This window comes from Diadema antillarum, unplaced genomic scaffold (genome assembly GCF_040938485.1).
Source record: "Diadema antillarum isolate AM-2024a unplaced genomic scaffold, OU_Dant_1.0 scf00000022, whole genome shotgun sequence".
NCBI lineage: Eukaryota > Metazoa > Echinodermata > Echinoidea > Diadematoida > Diadematidae > Diadema > Diadema antillarum.
Genome location: NW_027270911.1, coordinates 4064763 through 4083560, shown reverse-complemented (window position 1 = coordinate 4083560; position 18798 = coordinate 4064763). Strand labels below are relative to the sequence as shown.

Here is an 18798-nt window from a genome sequence, read left to right as displayed (position 1 = left end):
CTGATTTAACCCATGATGATGAAGCACTGGAATAATTTTGCTGCAGAAAACATCATCTTGTCAGTAAATTAGCACTTTAAAATGAGTTTCACTGCATGTCTTCAATACATCAAGAGAAATATTAATTTGAACTCTTAATCATACAGATTCAGTAACTCATGCTCAAAGTCTGATACAAATTTACAAAAGTTTGACAATCTGAGAGCTGCAAGTAGAGTCAGACATGCCTAGATTAACTTAGAAATTTTTCAGTTTAATACAGGCTTCACATATTTGCCTTGTAAAGTTCCTGAATTGCGAAGAGAAAAGAAATAGGTGAATTTCAAACCCTCACATGATAGCTTTCTCTCGCACAACCAGCTCTAAATAATCTACAACTTCAAGTCCTCAAGTCCACTCAAATTCCATACAGTTCTGATACGGCTTCCACAAGCTACAGACTACTTTGTTATGCATTTGATACATATGCATTTGATGTATATGTATAGTTCAGTTGTATCACAAAACATACTGCTATATCAAATTTTGCAATAAAGCCATAAATATAAGGAGAAATCACTAATTTTCTCAATAAACCTTAAATGTAGATGGTCTATTCTGAAAAACAATCTTAATAAAATCATTGTTCACATTTTGTACTTGTGAAGCACCAAAGCTTTTTCTTTTTCATCTGCAAATGGTATACATTGTATAGTGGCTTTAATTGCTCAGCAGGTCAAGACATTCTGGCTAGAATTCATATAGGATATTTTAAATCAAAGCCATGGTTTGAATTTAGTCCACTGACTAATGCTACAGTCACACACGGCCGGATTTCGAACCAGGTCCATAAGGAATTAAAACGGTATCGATCTGGTTCGAGCTGTAGAGGCCCGCATTGAATTCTTTGAAATGCGAATATCTTGTGTTTCATGAAAAAAACACATGCTTCAAACCTGGCCCACTGCATTCAAATACATGTACCTAATCTCCTGTAGGCTCACTTCATCTCAATGGAAAATGGATTAAGAGTAAGTGAATCTCAAAACTGTATTTATCAGGTGGCCACTGTTCTTAATACCTCATTTGTGGTAGACTTTTTGATAAACTAGGAAAACTGTGTCATCTTCATATGATGCAATCAGTGGATGGCTTGATGGTAATTTTAGAATACGTAAATCAAAGTTTGGTAATTCTATCTGGCTTTTTGTAGTACAGTGCACTCCCGTTATAACGAACACAGTTATAATGAAATTCTGGTTACAACCAAGTAAAAATTCAGGCCGCAACATCATCTGCTCTATGTCTTTTTATTGTTAATTTGTTTGGTTATGACGAAATTTCGATATAAAAAAAGAAAACTGCCGGTCCCGAGGACTTTGTTATAAGGGGAGTCCACTGTAGTAGGATTACATGAAAGTTCTTAGCCAAGAGCTCAGGGGTCAAATGTGTGTTGCCTTACATGGAGGAATCGGGGGGTATGGTGGGTTACAGTCGTACAGCTCCGCTTTGCCCTGGAAGGGGAACTTGAAAGGCCGTCTGCGGTTTGCAAGATGCTGCTCTCCTTCCTCGTCACTAGATTGAAAAATTAGAATCAGAGCAGTCAACTCGCCGTCAGAGGAAAATCTTTTGTGTTATGTTATTACTTGAAACAGTCCTACATTGCAACAACTGATTCACAAATATACAATCAGAGTTCATACTTGGGTTTTGTATGTTTGTTTTTTCACATTCAACGGACATTGCAACTGATAAACAAACCGCCTTACATCGATGTCAGTTTGTTAATCAGTTGCAATAAAACTATTTCATGAATTTGAATTCAACTGACATTCCTCCAAGCAAATTGATTGTAAGTTGCTACAAGTTAAGAAAGTAAGTATGTGAAGACTTCAACCAAACATCAATTCGGGAGCTGGGTCCATACTGTCTGGGTACGGAGAATCTATGGTGGGATAGTCCCCAACAAAGGAAAAAGCATTTTAAGGATTGAAAAAGAGATGCACTTGAGTTTGGAGGATTATGTCTGGTCTTTAGATAACACCAAATTCTCTGACAAAGAAATGTTTTTGCTTTGTATTTTCCTGATCTTTACATTGTACTCCATCCATCGGTGAGTTTTCAACAGTTATGTAATCTATCAATCCATCTACTATTGAGTAATTCAATCAACAACAAACATAGCAGATTGTATTCATATTCATCCACCAATAACACACCACTTACATGGACTATTGTATTGTGGTATAATATGCTAAAGCAATTTTAGCCACACAATCGATTCATTTTTAGTTTTTACTCCTTCGGTATTAATCTATTCTGGTGATGTTCTCTTAGTCTTTTTTGAATTCAAACTAAAATCTGTACAATGATTATCATGTTCTCTTGGAATCTTTTTTTTTTTTAAATTTAAAGGGATAGTACATTATTGGTGGAGAGGAGAATTGGGCTTTTAACTTTTTGCGAGATACCAAGAAAACACTTATGAAATAGTACAGAGCATACCATTTAAAGAGGAATTCAAAGTTTATTTGATGAAAATCGGGTTTGGAATGACTGAAACATCCAAAAACAAAGTAAAACAAAGCGATCGTAATAGAGTGTGGGTCCCACACTTTATTAGAATCGCTCTTTTTTGGACATCTCAGCCATTTCAAAACCAATTTTCATCAAATAAACGTTGAATTCCTCATAGAATTACATGCTCTTTCATATTTCATAAGAGGTTTCTCATTATCTCACCAAAAAATGTTAGAAACCTGAAATTAGGTCTCAACCAAAACTGTACGATCCCTTTAAACTCAATTCTGTAGGACTATTACTCCATCGTCTGTTTCATACCTCATGGGTCTGTGAGTTGACATGAGATACTCCGGCTTGCCGTTCTTGTAGATGACCTTTCCTTTTGCCTGCACCCACAACCATTTCATCACCTTTGTCATCAACCGGAAGTAGATGAACCCTGTTTCTCCTTTACGAATCACTGCGGAGGTAAGCAGAAAAAAAAAGAGAAGATTTACTACACAACCATAAAACATTATCTTGCTGATTTGTACTCCATAGACCACCACCATCATTATCATCATTACTATCATCGTTATCATCATCACCATCACCATCACCATCACCATCACCATCACCATCACCATCACCATCACCATCAACACCATCATCATCATCATCACCAACATCATCATCATCATCCTCATCATCATCATAATCATTGTCACCATCACCATCATCATAATCATCCATTGTCATCATCATCATCACCACCACCATCATCATCATCATCCATCATCATCATCATCATCATCATCATCATCATCATCATCATCATCATCATCATCATCATCATCATCATCCATTTTCGATTCGGGTTTGTCCCTGATAACGGGAAAGGCCGGTTTTACCTCACTCTCGCAGCAACCACTCTCACATTTTCTCCAAGTCAAAATTTCATACAAAGTGTACATGTGAAGGTCGCAAAAGGTAGTGGCAAGGATCAGAAAATCTGCATTAAATCACACGTCATCGGAAAATATAAGAGTTCTTGAGATGAAGCCATATGAATATGTTGATTTTTGTAATCTTACAGGTTGAATGAATCTGCTTAAAAAGTGAAAGGGTCATTTGCACCACCTCTGGTATGGAAATAGATTTAATATTTGAAAAAAAAAAATCACTTTCTCCTGTTGGAGGTTTTGCATATACTGGGTAAGGGGGGGGGGGAGCAATTGAGGAGAATCTCCATGTTTGACTTGCAAGGCAATGAATATGCATAAATGCTTTGGCTGGTTAATAGAACCTTGGCACTAATATCAGTGATCATTACGTGAACATACAAGGACACGTTTGTGTTGGATAACTCTTATTTGGGCAGGATTCAGAGATAAAGTGTAAACTGTGAAACCTTTGCCAGGAAAAACAAAATCATCACAATTACAAAAGCAAACACATGGTGAGGGTGTCTGAACAGGTTCTCCTGTCGCCAGAGTTCTTCGTTGCGGGAAGAGGGTTGTCGCATTCGCAGGACAGCGTGTTATTTCCATCGCCGCATATCGATCGGCTCACACGCATACCGTGCAAAGGCAAGAAATTCCTGTCCACTGACTGTGGTACGAGGTTCTATTTGTGGCTTCTCGGCTTCCACATGACACACGCAAAAAAAAAAAAAAAAGAGGAAAAAAAAAAACACTGCCACATTCTCCATTATTTTGCAAATGAGAAATCTGACGGGTATATGCCAAAAGAAAAGATGAATCATTCTTGACAGGCTTCTGTTCTAGTTAATCAAAGGCAAGGGGGCTTGCTCTGAGGGTGAGAGGCAGACTTGCTCCAGCCAAGAAAGCTGCAGATACAAGCCTGCAACAACATTTAGTTTAATAGTTTGTTTTAATACCAGGTGATTTAATGGCACAAACTCAATTGGGGTTTGGAAATGACAACAAATGAAAAAGTGTTGGAAACTTTGCATTCTTTTGCTCTACTGTCTTGCCTTTGTATGAATATATGAAGAGTTTGTTCGCAAAAACCGATAAGTCCATATTTGCCAAATGGAGATATTTGCGATTAAAGGTCAAGAAAAATAAAGAGAATAATAAGAAAATTTTTGCTTCTTTTGACCATAACTTAAAAAATGTACTTTTATATGTACTGACCAATATAAAAGGTATAATTTTGTTCTTTATGACAGAGACTGTACTTCAAAATCTTCAAAAATGGACTTATCGGTTTTTGCGAACAAACTCTTCATATATCACACAAAGTGTAAGTTGATAGTCGCACTGGACTGGCCTATTCATTCAGGTTAGCCTCTTCAAAGTTTAGCAATACTCTTTCACAGTTCCCTGCCATTATCATTATCCCCAACATTGACAGCTACCCACATACACAACTTGACTGAGATGGAATAGGGAGTTCCAACATCTTTTAAAAGGATGCGAGCACGAGTCAGGACTTGAACTACGAACCTCTTATTTGAAAGCTACTCCTTACCCACTACACTACAGCACTCCCCTTGCTCGACACCCCTGGGGAGTCAAAAATTAACATTAATGTCAACTCTCAAAGACAAGCCAATAAAGCCCTTACATCATTTTGCAAACAAAATGAGAAGTTGGGTTACACATTCTTGTCTCTTCCCTCCTGCTTGTTATCATCTTGTTGCGAGACTCTAGGAAGTGTGTGAGAAACAGAAAAGCACCTGTGTATGAATGCCCTACAAGAGGCAAAGAGGGAGTATTCGCTAAAGATTACCTTAAAGCGGATACGTTTAAAAATAACTCGTCTGAGACCACACCCCACAATTGATTACAAATTTCCCCTTCTCTGGTAATCTGTGGTCTGACTTTTGTATAAATACATATTAACACAAAGAACAAGTGTGGTGGCAATGCATTAACTAAATCTGTGCATACCCAAATCGAATCACTTATATCTTGTAGTCCCACATATCTACATCAATGTTTGCAATTTTCTGAGCATCACTTTATCTCTGAATATACTTGTCAACCATATTTTGATCATGAGGAGATCTATATTTTGAGTACCCCATAATCAGTCATTCAAAGTTTAAGGTGTATTCAGAACTAAAAGGAAGGTGAAGAAAAGAATTTGAAAATAAACACATTATGAGAAGCTGACTTAATCAACACATGTACAGGTGTTTTGTGTTTGTATGAATGCACTTCAAAGTGCTTATACTTGATGTGAGCTGGCCGGAGGAATTTTAAAATCTTTTTCACCAAGAAGTGTATTCAAATTTCATGTTGGAGGAGGGTTTGGCGGAGAAATGATTGGAGGGTGGCATTGTGTCTCTTATACAACAACTATTAAAGAACCAAAGTTTCAATTTTAAAGGCACTGTTTCCATTATGTTCCAAATCTAAAATCTGAATTTTATGGTCTTATACATGTGTGTTTGCAGTGTCTATTATCACTATTATCAATTATTATCAATTACATTGTACAGCATTTTATGAAGCTCTGAAAAATACTAACTGTCTTTAAACATGGACACTCTTCTCTGATCTCAAAGCTCTAGGACTGATGGATCCTGTCAGTTTTTTCCTGCCTCACACTCAAAGTCACATTCAGCATTGGTATCAATGTATGACAAACGGTTTGTTCTACTTATGTAAATCATTTTTTTTTTTAGGGGGGGGGGGAAAGAGGAGAGGTTGTTGTTGGTCTTGTGGCTTTCATGAACAAAGTACCGTGACAAGGGAAAAGTTTGTTCATGCCTATTTATTTTGATTTCTGCATCTTCCTTTCCTGGCACCATTGCAGATCTTTACCAATAAGGTATTTTGGCAGCATAAACAGACAGACAAATAAATAATGTAAAACGAGGAATGTTTGGATGCATTTTAAGTTCGCAAATTTTGCAAGAGCCAAGATTCGCGAAACTAAAATGCACGCAAAAGTTCTTGCCTACACTATACACACTGAATGCCAGTGGCAATTGATGAAAATCTTATACTGCAAAAGAGGCCGCTGACACCAATTTGTGAAAATGTCATGCCGTGAATATATTGCTTTACAGCAGATGGATATACAGATACATACTGTACATACACACATACATACATACTTATACATACTTTTTTTCTCTCTTACAGCAGTATCCTTTGATGGAACATTGGTTGAAGAAGGAAATTCGTGTGGGGGGGGGGGGGAATTTTGGTCCCTAAAAGGGTGGGGGGTCAAGAAGGAAAGTGTGCCTACCATTGGGGTTTTGTGCAGGGACCGAAAGGAAGGAAGGAAGGCACTCGGGGGTGCATATCAAGGGGAGGAGGGAGGTAAGAGGTGGCCCCTCTAATGAGCCAAGGATGACTGGAGGGAGTGAGTCAGAGGAAGATGGCAGGCCGCGTGTCACCTCCAATCGGGAGCAGACGGCCGACGTTTGACGGACACATGCGGGTATGATCAGCGGGAGGAACCGAGCAGGGGGAACCGAGCGAGGGGCGAAAGCGATGGAGCAGATGGGGCTGCACACTTTTTTTTAGTCTCTTCTCGCAAACTATTGAAATCAACCCTTCTCGGTTATCGCATTCTAGATTGCGATCGTGGAGAGCACATTTTCGTTTTCATCCCTTCCTGTTTTTCTTTTCTCTCTTGAAATTGTTGTTGACGGGTTACCATTGATTCGTCACCGTGTTATCTTGATCTTGATAAAGTTGCGAAATCCCCGCAAGTACAGAAAATGACAAATACGGTGGTTTTGGTGACAAAATATGGAAATTGAGGTTTGTTTTCAGAAAGAAAAAAAGTTTGATTGAACTGAATCTTGTTCAAATTTCAGAGTTTAACAATATTTTGATTCAGAGATATATAACATTTAATTTGTTTCTGGAGTATGTTGCTTATGTGTGAAGAGTTGACCTACCATGCCTAAATCCCTCCCCTTTCCCATATGCTTGACTTCATCTAATCTTTACAGCACACTTGCTCATAAAAACTATTTGATGCCATTGGGTAGCTCTCATATCATTTCTGTAGTTATCTTTTTCTTCTTCCTTGTGGGTCAAAGTGGGCCAAAGTATAAATCGCTGGAAAGGTCAGAGTGCTGAAAACTTACAACACTCATTAATATTATTATTCTCATCACTTTCATTATTATTATTATTATTATTATTATCATTATTATTATCATTATTATTATTATTATTATTATTATTATTATTGCAATTATGATTATGATTATGATTACTATTATTATTATCATTATTATCATTATTATTGTTATCATTATTATTATTACTACTACTACTTCTACTACTACTACTACTACTACTGCTGCTACTACTATCTTCATCATTATCATTATCATTAGTAGGGAGCAGTAGTAGTAGTAGTAGTAGTAGTAGTAGTAGTAGTAGTAGTAGTAGTAGTAGTAGTAGTAGTGGTATTACCTGGCCAAAAGAGATGGAAAAGTTTGTGATACACTTTCATATCTCTCATATATGCAGTTTGGAAAATACGGAGAGAGACTTCTCTTTTATAAAATTTGTGATAATGACTGACCCCCACAACACTCAACAATAAATTACAGAAGCAGGAAGTCTAAACCAATCTGGAATGTCATCTTACGGGAGCTGTGCATCTCGGAGCAGTAGATGATGTCCTCGTAGTGGATGTACTGGTAACCAGGCAACGAGCTGAACTCGTTATCAGTGTAGCCAAGGACTTCACTTCCCCTGTGGGATGAGAGATGGGAGAAGAACAGTGAGAGAAAGAGATAGAAAGAAGAGAAAAAGTGTGTAAGTGTGTGTGTGTGTGTGTGTGTGTGTGTGTGTGTGTGTGTGTGTGTGTGTGTGTGTGTGTGTGTGTGAGAAAGAGCTCAATAGAAGGAAAGAAATATAGAGGAAAAAACCCCAGAGAGAAAAGAAATATAGAGAAAAAAAAACCCCAGAGAGAAAAGAAAGATACAGTAGAGGACAACAAGCAGAGATAAGAGAGATGAAAAGGGGAGAAAAGTGAATACACAGAACGGGACAGAAATAGGCAAAAGAGAGTATATGACAATAAAGTACAAAGCGCAATATGATATTTGTCTCTTTGTTGATCATCTGCATTTTGGAGCACATTTGCTGCTACCTTCACTAATTCACTGGCATTCAAATGGTCACAGTATTTATCAACACATTCAAATATCTAAATAGTCAGAATGACCTCAATAGTAGTAAGGTGGGCCATTACTGTGACTTGCCATCACAAACCCCTGAAAACATAACTACGTACTGTACATGCCATGTATTTAGCGAGTCTAAATTTCCGCGAATCGGGACTTCCCGACGATTTCGCGAGTGGTTAACTTTGTGATCATGGAGTACTGAATGGAGAAATGTGCATACCAATACGTCACATTCATATCGAGATCAGAGTCAATTTTTTTGCCCGTCTGTAATTTCGCGAATAGCACCAGACTCGTGAAATTCAGGAAAATAAAAACCTCACAAAATACCGTACGAGCTGAAAATTTTGCAGTGGTTTTATTTTCGCGAATTTCACAAATTGCCTTTGAACCGCGAAAATAACAACACGTGAAAATAACAATGCACAAATAACTAAGTTCAGATAGACCCTCACAACCGCGAAATTAACAACACGCCAAAATGTCCTCCGAGTAGCAATTCATGAAAATATCTGTACGCGAAGATTTCAGCTCGTACAGTATTCGGCATATACAGTATAAGATTTTTTTTTGGGGGGGGGCATACTGTTGCTATGCTTTAAATGTTTTTCAAAACTTAAAAGCTGATTTTCTCAACACTTTGCCAATCTGCTGGCTGGCTTCCACATCTCTTCTTCTGCAAAAATCTTCAAAATACAATGGGTCACAATATAGTATGTCTTTGGGAAGCATAGAGTCTGGAAAATTTGAACACTAATATCAGGAAATTAGTGTTTGGCAACATTGTACAAGCTGTTGAAGAAGCAGGTGACATATATTACAGCATCTTTATAAAGTAAGTAAGCATCAAATGCTGCATCTCTTACAAGATTTGACACTGCTCATATCTCATGCAAGTAAACCGTGTGCACAACGTCTTCATCCCTTGAGAAGTTATGCAACACTGACTGACTATCGTTACATTCACACGCAGTTGCCAAACTTACGGAGTGAAACTATGAGTGCGGATCCCCCGAGAGTAATCCCTGAGATGTCTTGTGGTTTTAATCATCAACTAACCTTTAAAATAATTATTTTCAAGTGCATCCACACGATGATAAACTACAAGCTAATCACTGAGAGTTAAGTTTTTGATCTAAGCTTACAGTTTAGGAACAGCGTGTGAATGTAATCATTATGGCTACATAAGGCATGGTCAAAGCTTAGTATCATATCAAGTTTCCCAGTACTCAAGGAAAGAAAACAATATTGGATGATTTAGTCAAATCAATGATTCTTGCATCACATTATTTTCTTGCAGCTGATTGACAAATTGCCCTTCATTGACCTAGCCAATCAGTCAAGATGCAAAATCCTTAATTCGAATAAATTTACGTAGTACTTACTGCAAACACAGACATTTTTGCAGTACATTAATTTGCGCATATTTCACAATTTTATCTGCACATTTTGAATGGCTAGACAATTGCACAGCATGATTTCAAAAACCCATGGGTATGTTTTCGAGCCCCTCAGCACAAATAATTAATCACACAAAATTATCCATGTTTACTGTACCCATTGCTACAAGAGATCAGAGCCACCACAGGCTATCTAGTGGAAGTTCGGAAATCTAGTGGATCTGATCTCTGTCAAGCAATCAGGAGGTCATGGGTTTGAATCCCAACCGAATATGTATGGCCATGATTTTTTATTGTGGTTGCTGCTCAAGCACTGAATAATTGGCATATATTTATGTCAATTAAGAGCAATTTGTCAATCAGTTGCAACGCTCGCTGAAAAGGTTCATCTGATTGGAAAAGCAACTGGATGAGCGTTCGTTTTATTACTATCAATGGAAATTACCCTTTACTTGACAAGACTTTCGCAAAAGTCTTATCAAGTAAAGGTAATTTCCATTGATTGTGATAAAACGAACGCTCCACCAGTTGCAACACTGCGTAATGCTGGCCCAAGAGCATAGAATATCGGTAATGATTAGGTAGGGTTTTATCCTATAAGCTTCTGACTGCAAGTAAAAGCACTTTCTAGCAACATCTCTTAAAACACATTACATTCTATCATTTTTGGCACATACTGGCCTCAATCGACCCATGACGAAATGAACGTCGAACATACTTAGTGTCCAGTGTGATGGTCTTAAAGTCCAGCTTGTGCTTTGTCCGGAAGATCATGCTGCGGACGTGGATCTCCATGATGGAAGGCTGCTGGAGGGGGCAGGCCAGGGCAAACAGCGCCATCTCTGGCGGCTCAATGTCCACAGGGATGCCGTCTTTGCCACGCGTCCTCTGGCCGTACAGCATGCGCAGGCGACCTGTGAACTGGAGGCTCTGTCGCACAGGAAGTGGCAAGAGAAATTTGCGGGCAGATGTCAGAGGGTCAACATCAATGGTATATTTGGAATTTCATTTTCTTGAAACTACCAGTAAAAAAAAATTGGTTTCCACTTCTGCTGCCTTTACATCATCAACCGTATGTTGGTTTTGCATTATCAGAATACATCTCAGACATTCTACAGCTTGAGTATGTTTCAGAGAGAATCTAGAATAGTCATAGAACATAATAAAAAAATTTAATCAATATTCAAACAATTCCATCTAGCCAAATGACAAATGAGTTACAAGTAACAGGACAGATGAAATTTGTTCCCTTTCTTCTGTTTTGTTTTTTACAAGGATACGGATATATACTGCCTCAGACAATACAGCAACAAACTCTATATGTCTTCTTTTTATATATTATGTTGATAAATGTTATTAAAAGGTTTATAGCAAAATAATGAAAGTTTCCATTACAATGCCAAAATATCTCATGTCACAGAGCTTTAGTAGCTGTACACTGTAAAATCAGTGAACTGAAAAAGACTTGGTACAGCTTATACTCAGCCTGAAACACACCTGACAAACTATTTCACTTTCAACAGAGGTACAATTATGTGTTCTACATGAACATAGATTGTCGGTAACAAGACTTCTTTGCTTGTCATTTTTGAGAGCACACCATGACGTCGTGCAAACTTAGCCAAGATTCCACTAACAATCCCTCATTTTCTGCGCATTGAGACATTTTCAAGTGACAATTACCAAAAATCCGGAAGACTCGTCAAGCAAACACCGCAGACGGCTTGTAAACACTCTGTCGAGCACAGGCTCAGCATCTGTTGGAAGCCAAACAGGAGGAGGAGGGGAAGGAAAAGGTGGTGGAGGAAGAATTGGTGGAGGAAGAGGAGGAGGTGAAGGAGGAGGTGGTGGAGGAAAAGGAAGAGGAGGAGGAAGATGATGTTGTGGTGAAGGATGACGAAGAGGAGATGAAGGAAGGAAGAGGAGGAGAAGGAGGAGGAAGAGGAGGAAGAGATGGTGGAGGTGGAGGAGAAGAGGAGAGGAAGATGAGGAGTGGGAGGAGGAGATGGAGGAGGAGGAGAAAAAGGAGAAGGAGGAGGAAGAAGAAGAGGTGGAGGAGGAAGAGGTGGAGGAGAAGGAAGAAGAGGAGAAGGAAGTAGAAAGAGTTGGACATGGAAGATGAAAAGGTGAAAAAAGAAAAGGAAGAGAAAGGGGAAGAAGAGAAGGAGGAGGAGGAGGAGGAGGAAGAGAAGGAGAAGGAAGAAGTGGAGGTTTAGGTGGAGGAGAAGGAAGAGGAAGAGAAGGAAGTGATGAAGAATAAAGAATAAGGAGGGGAGAAGGAAGAACAAAAGGAGGAGGAAGAGGAGAGAAAGGGAGAGAAAGAGAAAACCATCTTTAAATATAACAATGAATCAATAATGATTTTATGAAGCAAAAGAACAAATTTGAGAGATTCAGTTATATTTTGACAAGAGCCATATATCCATTGCCCTCTTTTTGTAGCACGTTACTGCAAACTATTGTGATGATAAAGCTAAATTCAGCATTGTCTGATATACCATGCATGTCCCTTGCCCTAATGAATCTGACTTGAAGTAAAAGAGGAACATATTCTTCTCTGCTAGTAAGATGATATGAAGTCAGTCCGCACACATCCAAGTGCCGAATGCCACAAACAACGCACACACAATCGATACACCTGCAATGTCTATTGAGAACTTGTCCTTGTTTTTAGTGGGACTATAATCTCATGTACCTATATGTGAAAATGCATGTGGTCACAGTTAGTCTGCTATCGAGAACATGAAATCATTATAAAAACATGAGCACTGCCATGACAATTAATCTTTCTTTCTTCTTTCTCACTTACTGACTTAATTACCTTTTTTCCTCTTTGAAGAAAAAATTGTATTCTTTTTAGTGGATGTCTGCTGCCATCTACGCTATCGCCCAAAGCGTCAAGACTTGAATTTCTGTCTTACTCCAGTTCATACGTCCCCTCATTTCCTTGCTTTTCTCCTTTCTGGCGTTACAATATCACTTTTTTTCTCCACAACTATCATCTGTTTCTCTTGACATGCTTCTGTCGGAGATCGCTGTCTCTGTTGTGCATTTTCGTTTGATATTTTGTCTTCTGTTTGTTAGTCTTGTCCATTCCGTTTTGTCCCGTACAACCTTTTCTTCAGTAGTTGTTTCGTTGTCTAGTCGTTTTCTATGTTCGTTCGCGTCTATAAAAGTAAATGTATTTATCTGTGAATCTAATTCTCAGTGGGCTTCCAGACTTCTTCTTCTTCTTTTCTTTTCTTTTTCCTTTTGTATTTATGATGCTTCAATTATCTTCCCACTGATGTTATTTTTCCAGAGGGGCCCACATTCTACAAGCTCTGTCTTTTTAGTGGGTCTCTCCATTTTTCGCACTTTAAGCAAAGTTATACATGTACCTCATTTCGATCACTTCTGTTTCTTTTTTCACAACAATGTATAATTACTATAAGGTCCTCAATGTTGTACATTCTTTTCAATACATAATGTTCTGTTTACCTTATTCTCTGTTGTCAAAAGAAGTGTAACTTATGTTTTGTCGGAAAATGAAATAAACTTTGAATTGAAATTGAATTGAATTGCAATGCAATTTCCACTTTTGATGGTAAATTGTTCATAACAAATACTGGCGACAAATTTTATTCCCTGTCTATTAAGATAAAAAAATTCGCTGATCCCTCTAACAGCAGAAGGTGTCTGTAGCCTAATTTTGGTGGTGGAGTGCTTAATTCAATGAAGATGATGGGCTCACTTGTCACACACATGCCCTGTAGACCCCAGCCTGTTTTTCAGAGGGTCAAAGTTCAATTCGTGCCGACTGTTGATGCACACTACCGTAAGTCAAAAAAAAAAAAATTATAACGGGACCCTCCGCAATAACTTTAAAAATAGTGAATCAGTCGCAACATAAATTCAGGGTATGAAACTACAACTTATTACCCACATCTTACAGAAAACCCCATCTGATTTGCTTCAGTGATCAAAGGGAAATGAGGAGTTTTGTATAGAGCATGTCAGGAATCCCTTCCCTCTAAGTTCTGTCCATTGTGTTCACCTATTATGGAGTTCCAAGAGCATCAAAGTGCTAAACTTGGAAGAATCAGACCCATGACATGCGTTACAAATATCAACATTTCTCTGTGACCACTTAACCAAATTGAAAAGGGTTTTCTGCAAAATATAGCAAAGATGTTATATTTTAAGACCTTGAAGTAGCATTTAGACAGTTTAATCACATTGGGAGTTATTAATGCAAAAATCTGATTGTAATCTTTTTGGACATACTGTACACAAATTAGTATACAGAAACAAAAGGCCTCTGGTGATGCTTCATGTCAGAGGCATAAAAAAGTCATTAAAAATAATATGCCATATGAGAATATTATTACATTATCGAAATAGTGTACTAAATGTAATGCTCATCACGTTCCATATTTCTCTCTCTTCATATCGGTCCACTCTAAACAACAGGGACATCTTCACTTGTACAATGCAATCAAACTCGACAATGGCACGTAAACAAAGAGCGAACGAGATTATCATTCAGCGACACTTGTGTCTAATTAATACGCGAACTTCTTCGTCGAAGCCCCACGGTACATCTCCGAGAGAGACGAGGCATGATATGAAGTCTTCTCGCTGACTTATCGATGTCTCGCTCCTCATCCCCGGCCACCATCGGGCGCGGTGCGATCGGGGTTGATTGGTGTTAATTAGTCGCAGCGCCCCTCGAGGGGTGCTGCTGCAGTGGAGGAGACGATTCTGACGACGCAAGCAGATGCCAAACGACATGCGTCTGGTGCCTCGCTCAGACGAAGATGGAAAAAAAAATTGCTGGGTGCTAAATTAGATCCACAAAGCATCAAGGCTCAGCCATGAGAAGACATTCTAATCACCAAAATGTTCACTAACTCTACCTTCATTTAATTCTTTTGTTGTTTCCCTACAGGTAGCACGCATAAACTTGCTTTCACATTATCAAAATGCTGCATTGTCTACTGGGTAAATCAGTTTAGAACAACTGATGCAGCTATCAACTTTCTACTGTCCCTGCCTTTCAGTAATTTGATTAGCGATTGAGCAAACTCACAAATCTTGTTAAGACGTGATTCCCTCCAAATTTTCCTTTTTTGTGTGTGTGCTCAGAGTGGGGGACAATTTGCATGATTGCATTCAAAGGACATCTTTTGATTTGAATTAACCCATTCTGCCCCTTCCTTATGGCATACACTTGTACCTATTTTTCTTTTTTTCTTTTTTGGCAATTCAGTAAAATACTTCAGTAGAAATGGGGAAAGATACTGAGCATTACGACACAAATATCATTTGGTCAACCCACAGAAGAACCTAAGAGCACTCAAATATAATCATAAATACGATAATCTCCTTCATCATGCCATTGCTATTGTAATTACCACATGTCTTTGATCATTACCTAAACCCATTAAGGACGAGTCCCCGAGTATACTCAGGCAAATGTGTGTTGAGGCAAAATCAGCCCGTCCTCAACCGGTTAATCATCATCATCATCATCATCACCATTATCACAAATACAACTACTGTCATAGTAATAACTGCCATTAAACACAAGAAAATAGCGGTAACAAAAGCAGGAGTAACACATCAGAACACGATTCTCACATTTAGTGAAGAGAATGAGCCATCCCCTGTCACTGACAGCACATTGTATCTTGTTTGCTATAGTAAAACTGATGAAAATTACACACTGTCTTTCTCCACCATTTGGCAGAATTTGAAGAGTTTGTTTTAGTCCCTGCTTCACTACTTCATATCAAGTCTTTCTTCTTCTTTTTGCAATTCTCCCAGCCAGTACGGCCATATGTTTTGGTCAAATTCTGGGTTTGGCTTCTAATGAGGCGAGCCATCTTTGCCAGCCGTGGCTATGGCCAGCACAGGTGGTGGTGATTACTGGGATGGCAAAAACACGCCGTTAATTAGGGACAGGCGCTTCGCGCATCTCTCACGGAGACCAGCGGGATTGGGGGGGGGGGGGGGGGGGCGAGAAAATATCACATGTCTACTCGCCCAAATTACAGACAGTGCGTGGCGGTGACGCTGATCAATAAGATTTGGGTGACATTCATTTGGCTCCTTCAAAGAAATGTGACAGGTCTGGGCATATACGGCAGCATTGGTCTTTCATAAACAATAATTGCACCTTGGCTATTAAATGTATTTTTTTTTTTTTGCCATGGAGTATACATAGTATATCGACTGGCATTACATCTGATTATTCTTACTGTATCTTTAACTAATTAATCGAGTCCAAGGTGCCACATTTGTGCATTGACGCTGTACCTTTTGATATATTGATCATTATTCACTGTTGGCACTTCATAAGGTATACTTTGTAGTAGTAAAAACAAAATCAGTACTATTCCATTATTTCAGCATCTTGTTCACATACATAACTGTTTGTTTTGGTTACCGAATTTTCATAAGCCTCTACATTGCTTTATTTATATGTGATGCTTAAATTGGCAACATATTATCAAAGATTAAATTTTCCTGCGTCTCTGTCAAATTGGCAAACTTTTGTACAGTTCTTTCTGATTTTGTGCAGACTAGTACTGATTTCAACTGGACCCAATGAATCTTTCTCCTGGATAAGATAAGCAGTAAAATTCAGAGTTGCCAATTTGACAAAGGTACATGTAAAGATGATAATTTCTGTAGCAAATTTACCCTGGGTTTTGATGGATTAATGACCTCCTTTCACCCTGAGAAAGTTTCAAGTGTTCATATTTGGTTTCATTCTCAGTCATTCTGAAAAAAAAAAAGTTTAGGCTCTCACATTTCCTGGTTAATAGAGTTGCTGTAAAGTATTCAAGCTACTGCAGGTGCCAGATCAGTAAACCCTGAAGACACACTCCAAGATACGAAACTACCAAGGACTGCCAGGAGATATAAGTACGATGAGCACTCTCAGGGCCAAAGTGAACTGAAAGCTAAAGTGGACTTTAAAGAAATAGAATAAAACCAAGCGAACGGTAAAGCAGAAGCTTTCATTACGATTGGAAATACAATTGGCAAGGTTTGAAATCTTAAAGGTATGGCAAGCAGACTTGGAATGGGAAAAATAAACATGAAGTCCTGTTCTTTACCTTGCAACCACTGCACAAACAGTTTCTCCATACTATCAAGCATTCAGTACTTTTGTAAATTTATATATACATACAGCTGTATATATATATATCCAGGGGATAACTTTCCAGGTATCACATTGCAATCTCCTATGCATTTTTATACCACTGCTACTGTAACACAAATTATCTTTTGTGTAGTAGTTTCTCCCATAGAAGTGTAAAGGATATCATTTGAAATGCCATTCATCAGCTGAAATCGCTGAATCAAATTTGAATTGGAAAATAATTCCCTGCATAAAAAGTAATCATGACATGTCACGAGATAATATGGAGATTACATGATATGATAATACAATGGGACAATGGGCAGCTAATTAATGACTGAATGTACGAATACCAGCATGTTGCCTAGAAACTTTACTTGTATTTGATTTTTTTTTTCTTCGAGTTCCATGTTATTAATAGTAAACAAGATCTTTACTGGTACTGTGGGCTGCATGTATAACAAAACCTGCATTTCTGTAGGCCAGGAAATGCCACGTTGACATTTGAATTTGCAATCCAATCAAAGAGCATTAAGGGTGAAGCCAGCTACTAAAAATGGCTGCAAGCAATACTCTGGGATTGCAGGGATCAGTAATGTGCATCATCTTCACCCCCACCCCACCACACCCCAATCCCTGGGGAGCATTTGGCACCTGCACTAATAGCTGGGGAGAAGATATTGCAAGGTCTTGAAAAACACTTCCGCGAAGCAATCAGCAGAGCTCATGAACGCGGATTCGTTCAGCTTCATGCCTCCCTTGATCCACTTTCATAAGATGGCTCCCCCCCCCCACTGCTAGTTAAAGGTGTATAGTCCCGGTAGTGTAGAGGGCGCTGTTGATAATACTGCTGATCACCGTCAGCATTGATACGAAGATTACCGATTACCAAGAGTAAAGTGTGTAGGTGTTGCTAAGTAACGTTGCCTTCGTTGTCTTCTCTGCGCATTGCGCAGTCTGTAGTAATGCCAGGGTGTGTGCATATGTGCTTGTTGTTACGACATCACAAAAGAGGTTTGCTAAAGCTGTCATCCCCCTCAGCCGAATCATGAGCCGAACTGTGATCGGACCACTGACTACAGTGAATCGGACTTCTTCGGACTCGGGGAAGTGGGCCACAGCATAAGCGCTAAAGAGGAGTCGATAGCGTAGGTCTCTATAGGAAACTTGCGCCGTGCGCCCGCGTACGCATTTGACTAAAACACCGGGGCCATGCACCTATAACCCACTGAGGACAAGCTGGTTTTGCTACAACACCCTTTTCCCACAGGCACCTGCCAGAGTATTACTCGGAACTTGTCTTCAACAGGTTAACTGATGCTTTGTTGCACCATAAACTATTGTGTTGGCTGTTAAAATACAAGCAATCTTCATTGATCGCATCTGGGATGCAGATTGATCAAGCCATGGCACTAACAAGTACATACAATGTATTATGACAGACTAGGTTTTATAGCTGCACTAAGCTAATGGGTGGGGATATATATATATATATATATATATATATATATATATATATATATGTATATATATATATATATATATATATATATATATATATATATATATATATATATATATATATATCTTTTGGTGGGGGAGGGGTGGGGTTTGAGTGAATAATGGCAAAGGTTTGAATAAGATGTAAT

At 38.6% G+C, this 18798-nt stretch overlaps 1 protein-coding gene across 1 annotated transcript in view; it reads right to left on the bottom strand.

Annotated features, from left to right (window-relative positions):
• Positions 1-18798, bottom strand: part of LOC139731698 (uncharacterized) — a 171250-nt gene that overhangs the window by 4326 nt on the left and 148126 nt on the right. The window contains exons 6-10 of the mRNA XM_071642584.1: positions 11701-11774; positions 10736-10947; positions 8074-8180; positions 2821-2962; positions 1442-1554 (exon numbers count right to left, since the gene is read on the bottom strand). Of these exons, the coding sequence (XP_071498685.1) occupies positions 1442-1554; positions 2821-2962; positions 8074-8180; positions 10736-10947; positions 11701-11774 (648 nt within the window). The remainder of the gene's footprint in view (positions 1-1441; positions 1555-2820; positions 2963-8073; positions 8181-10735; positions 10948-11700; positions 11775-18798) is intronic.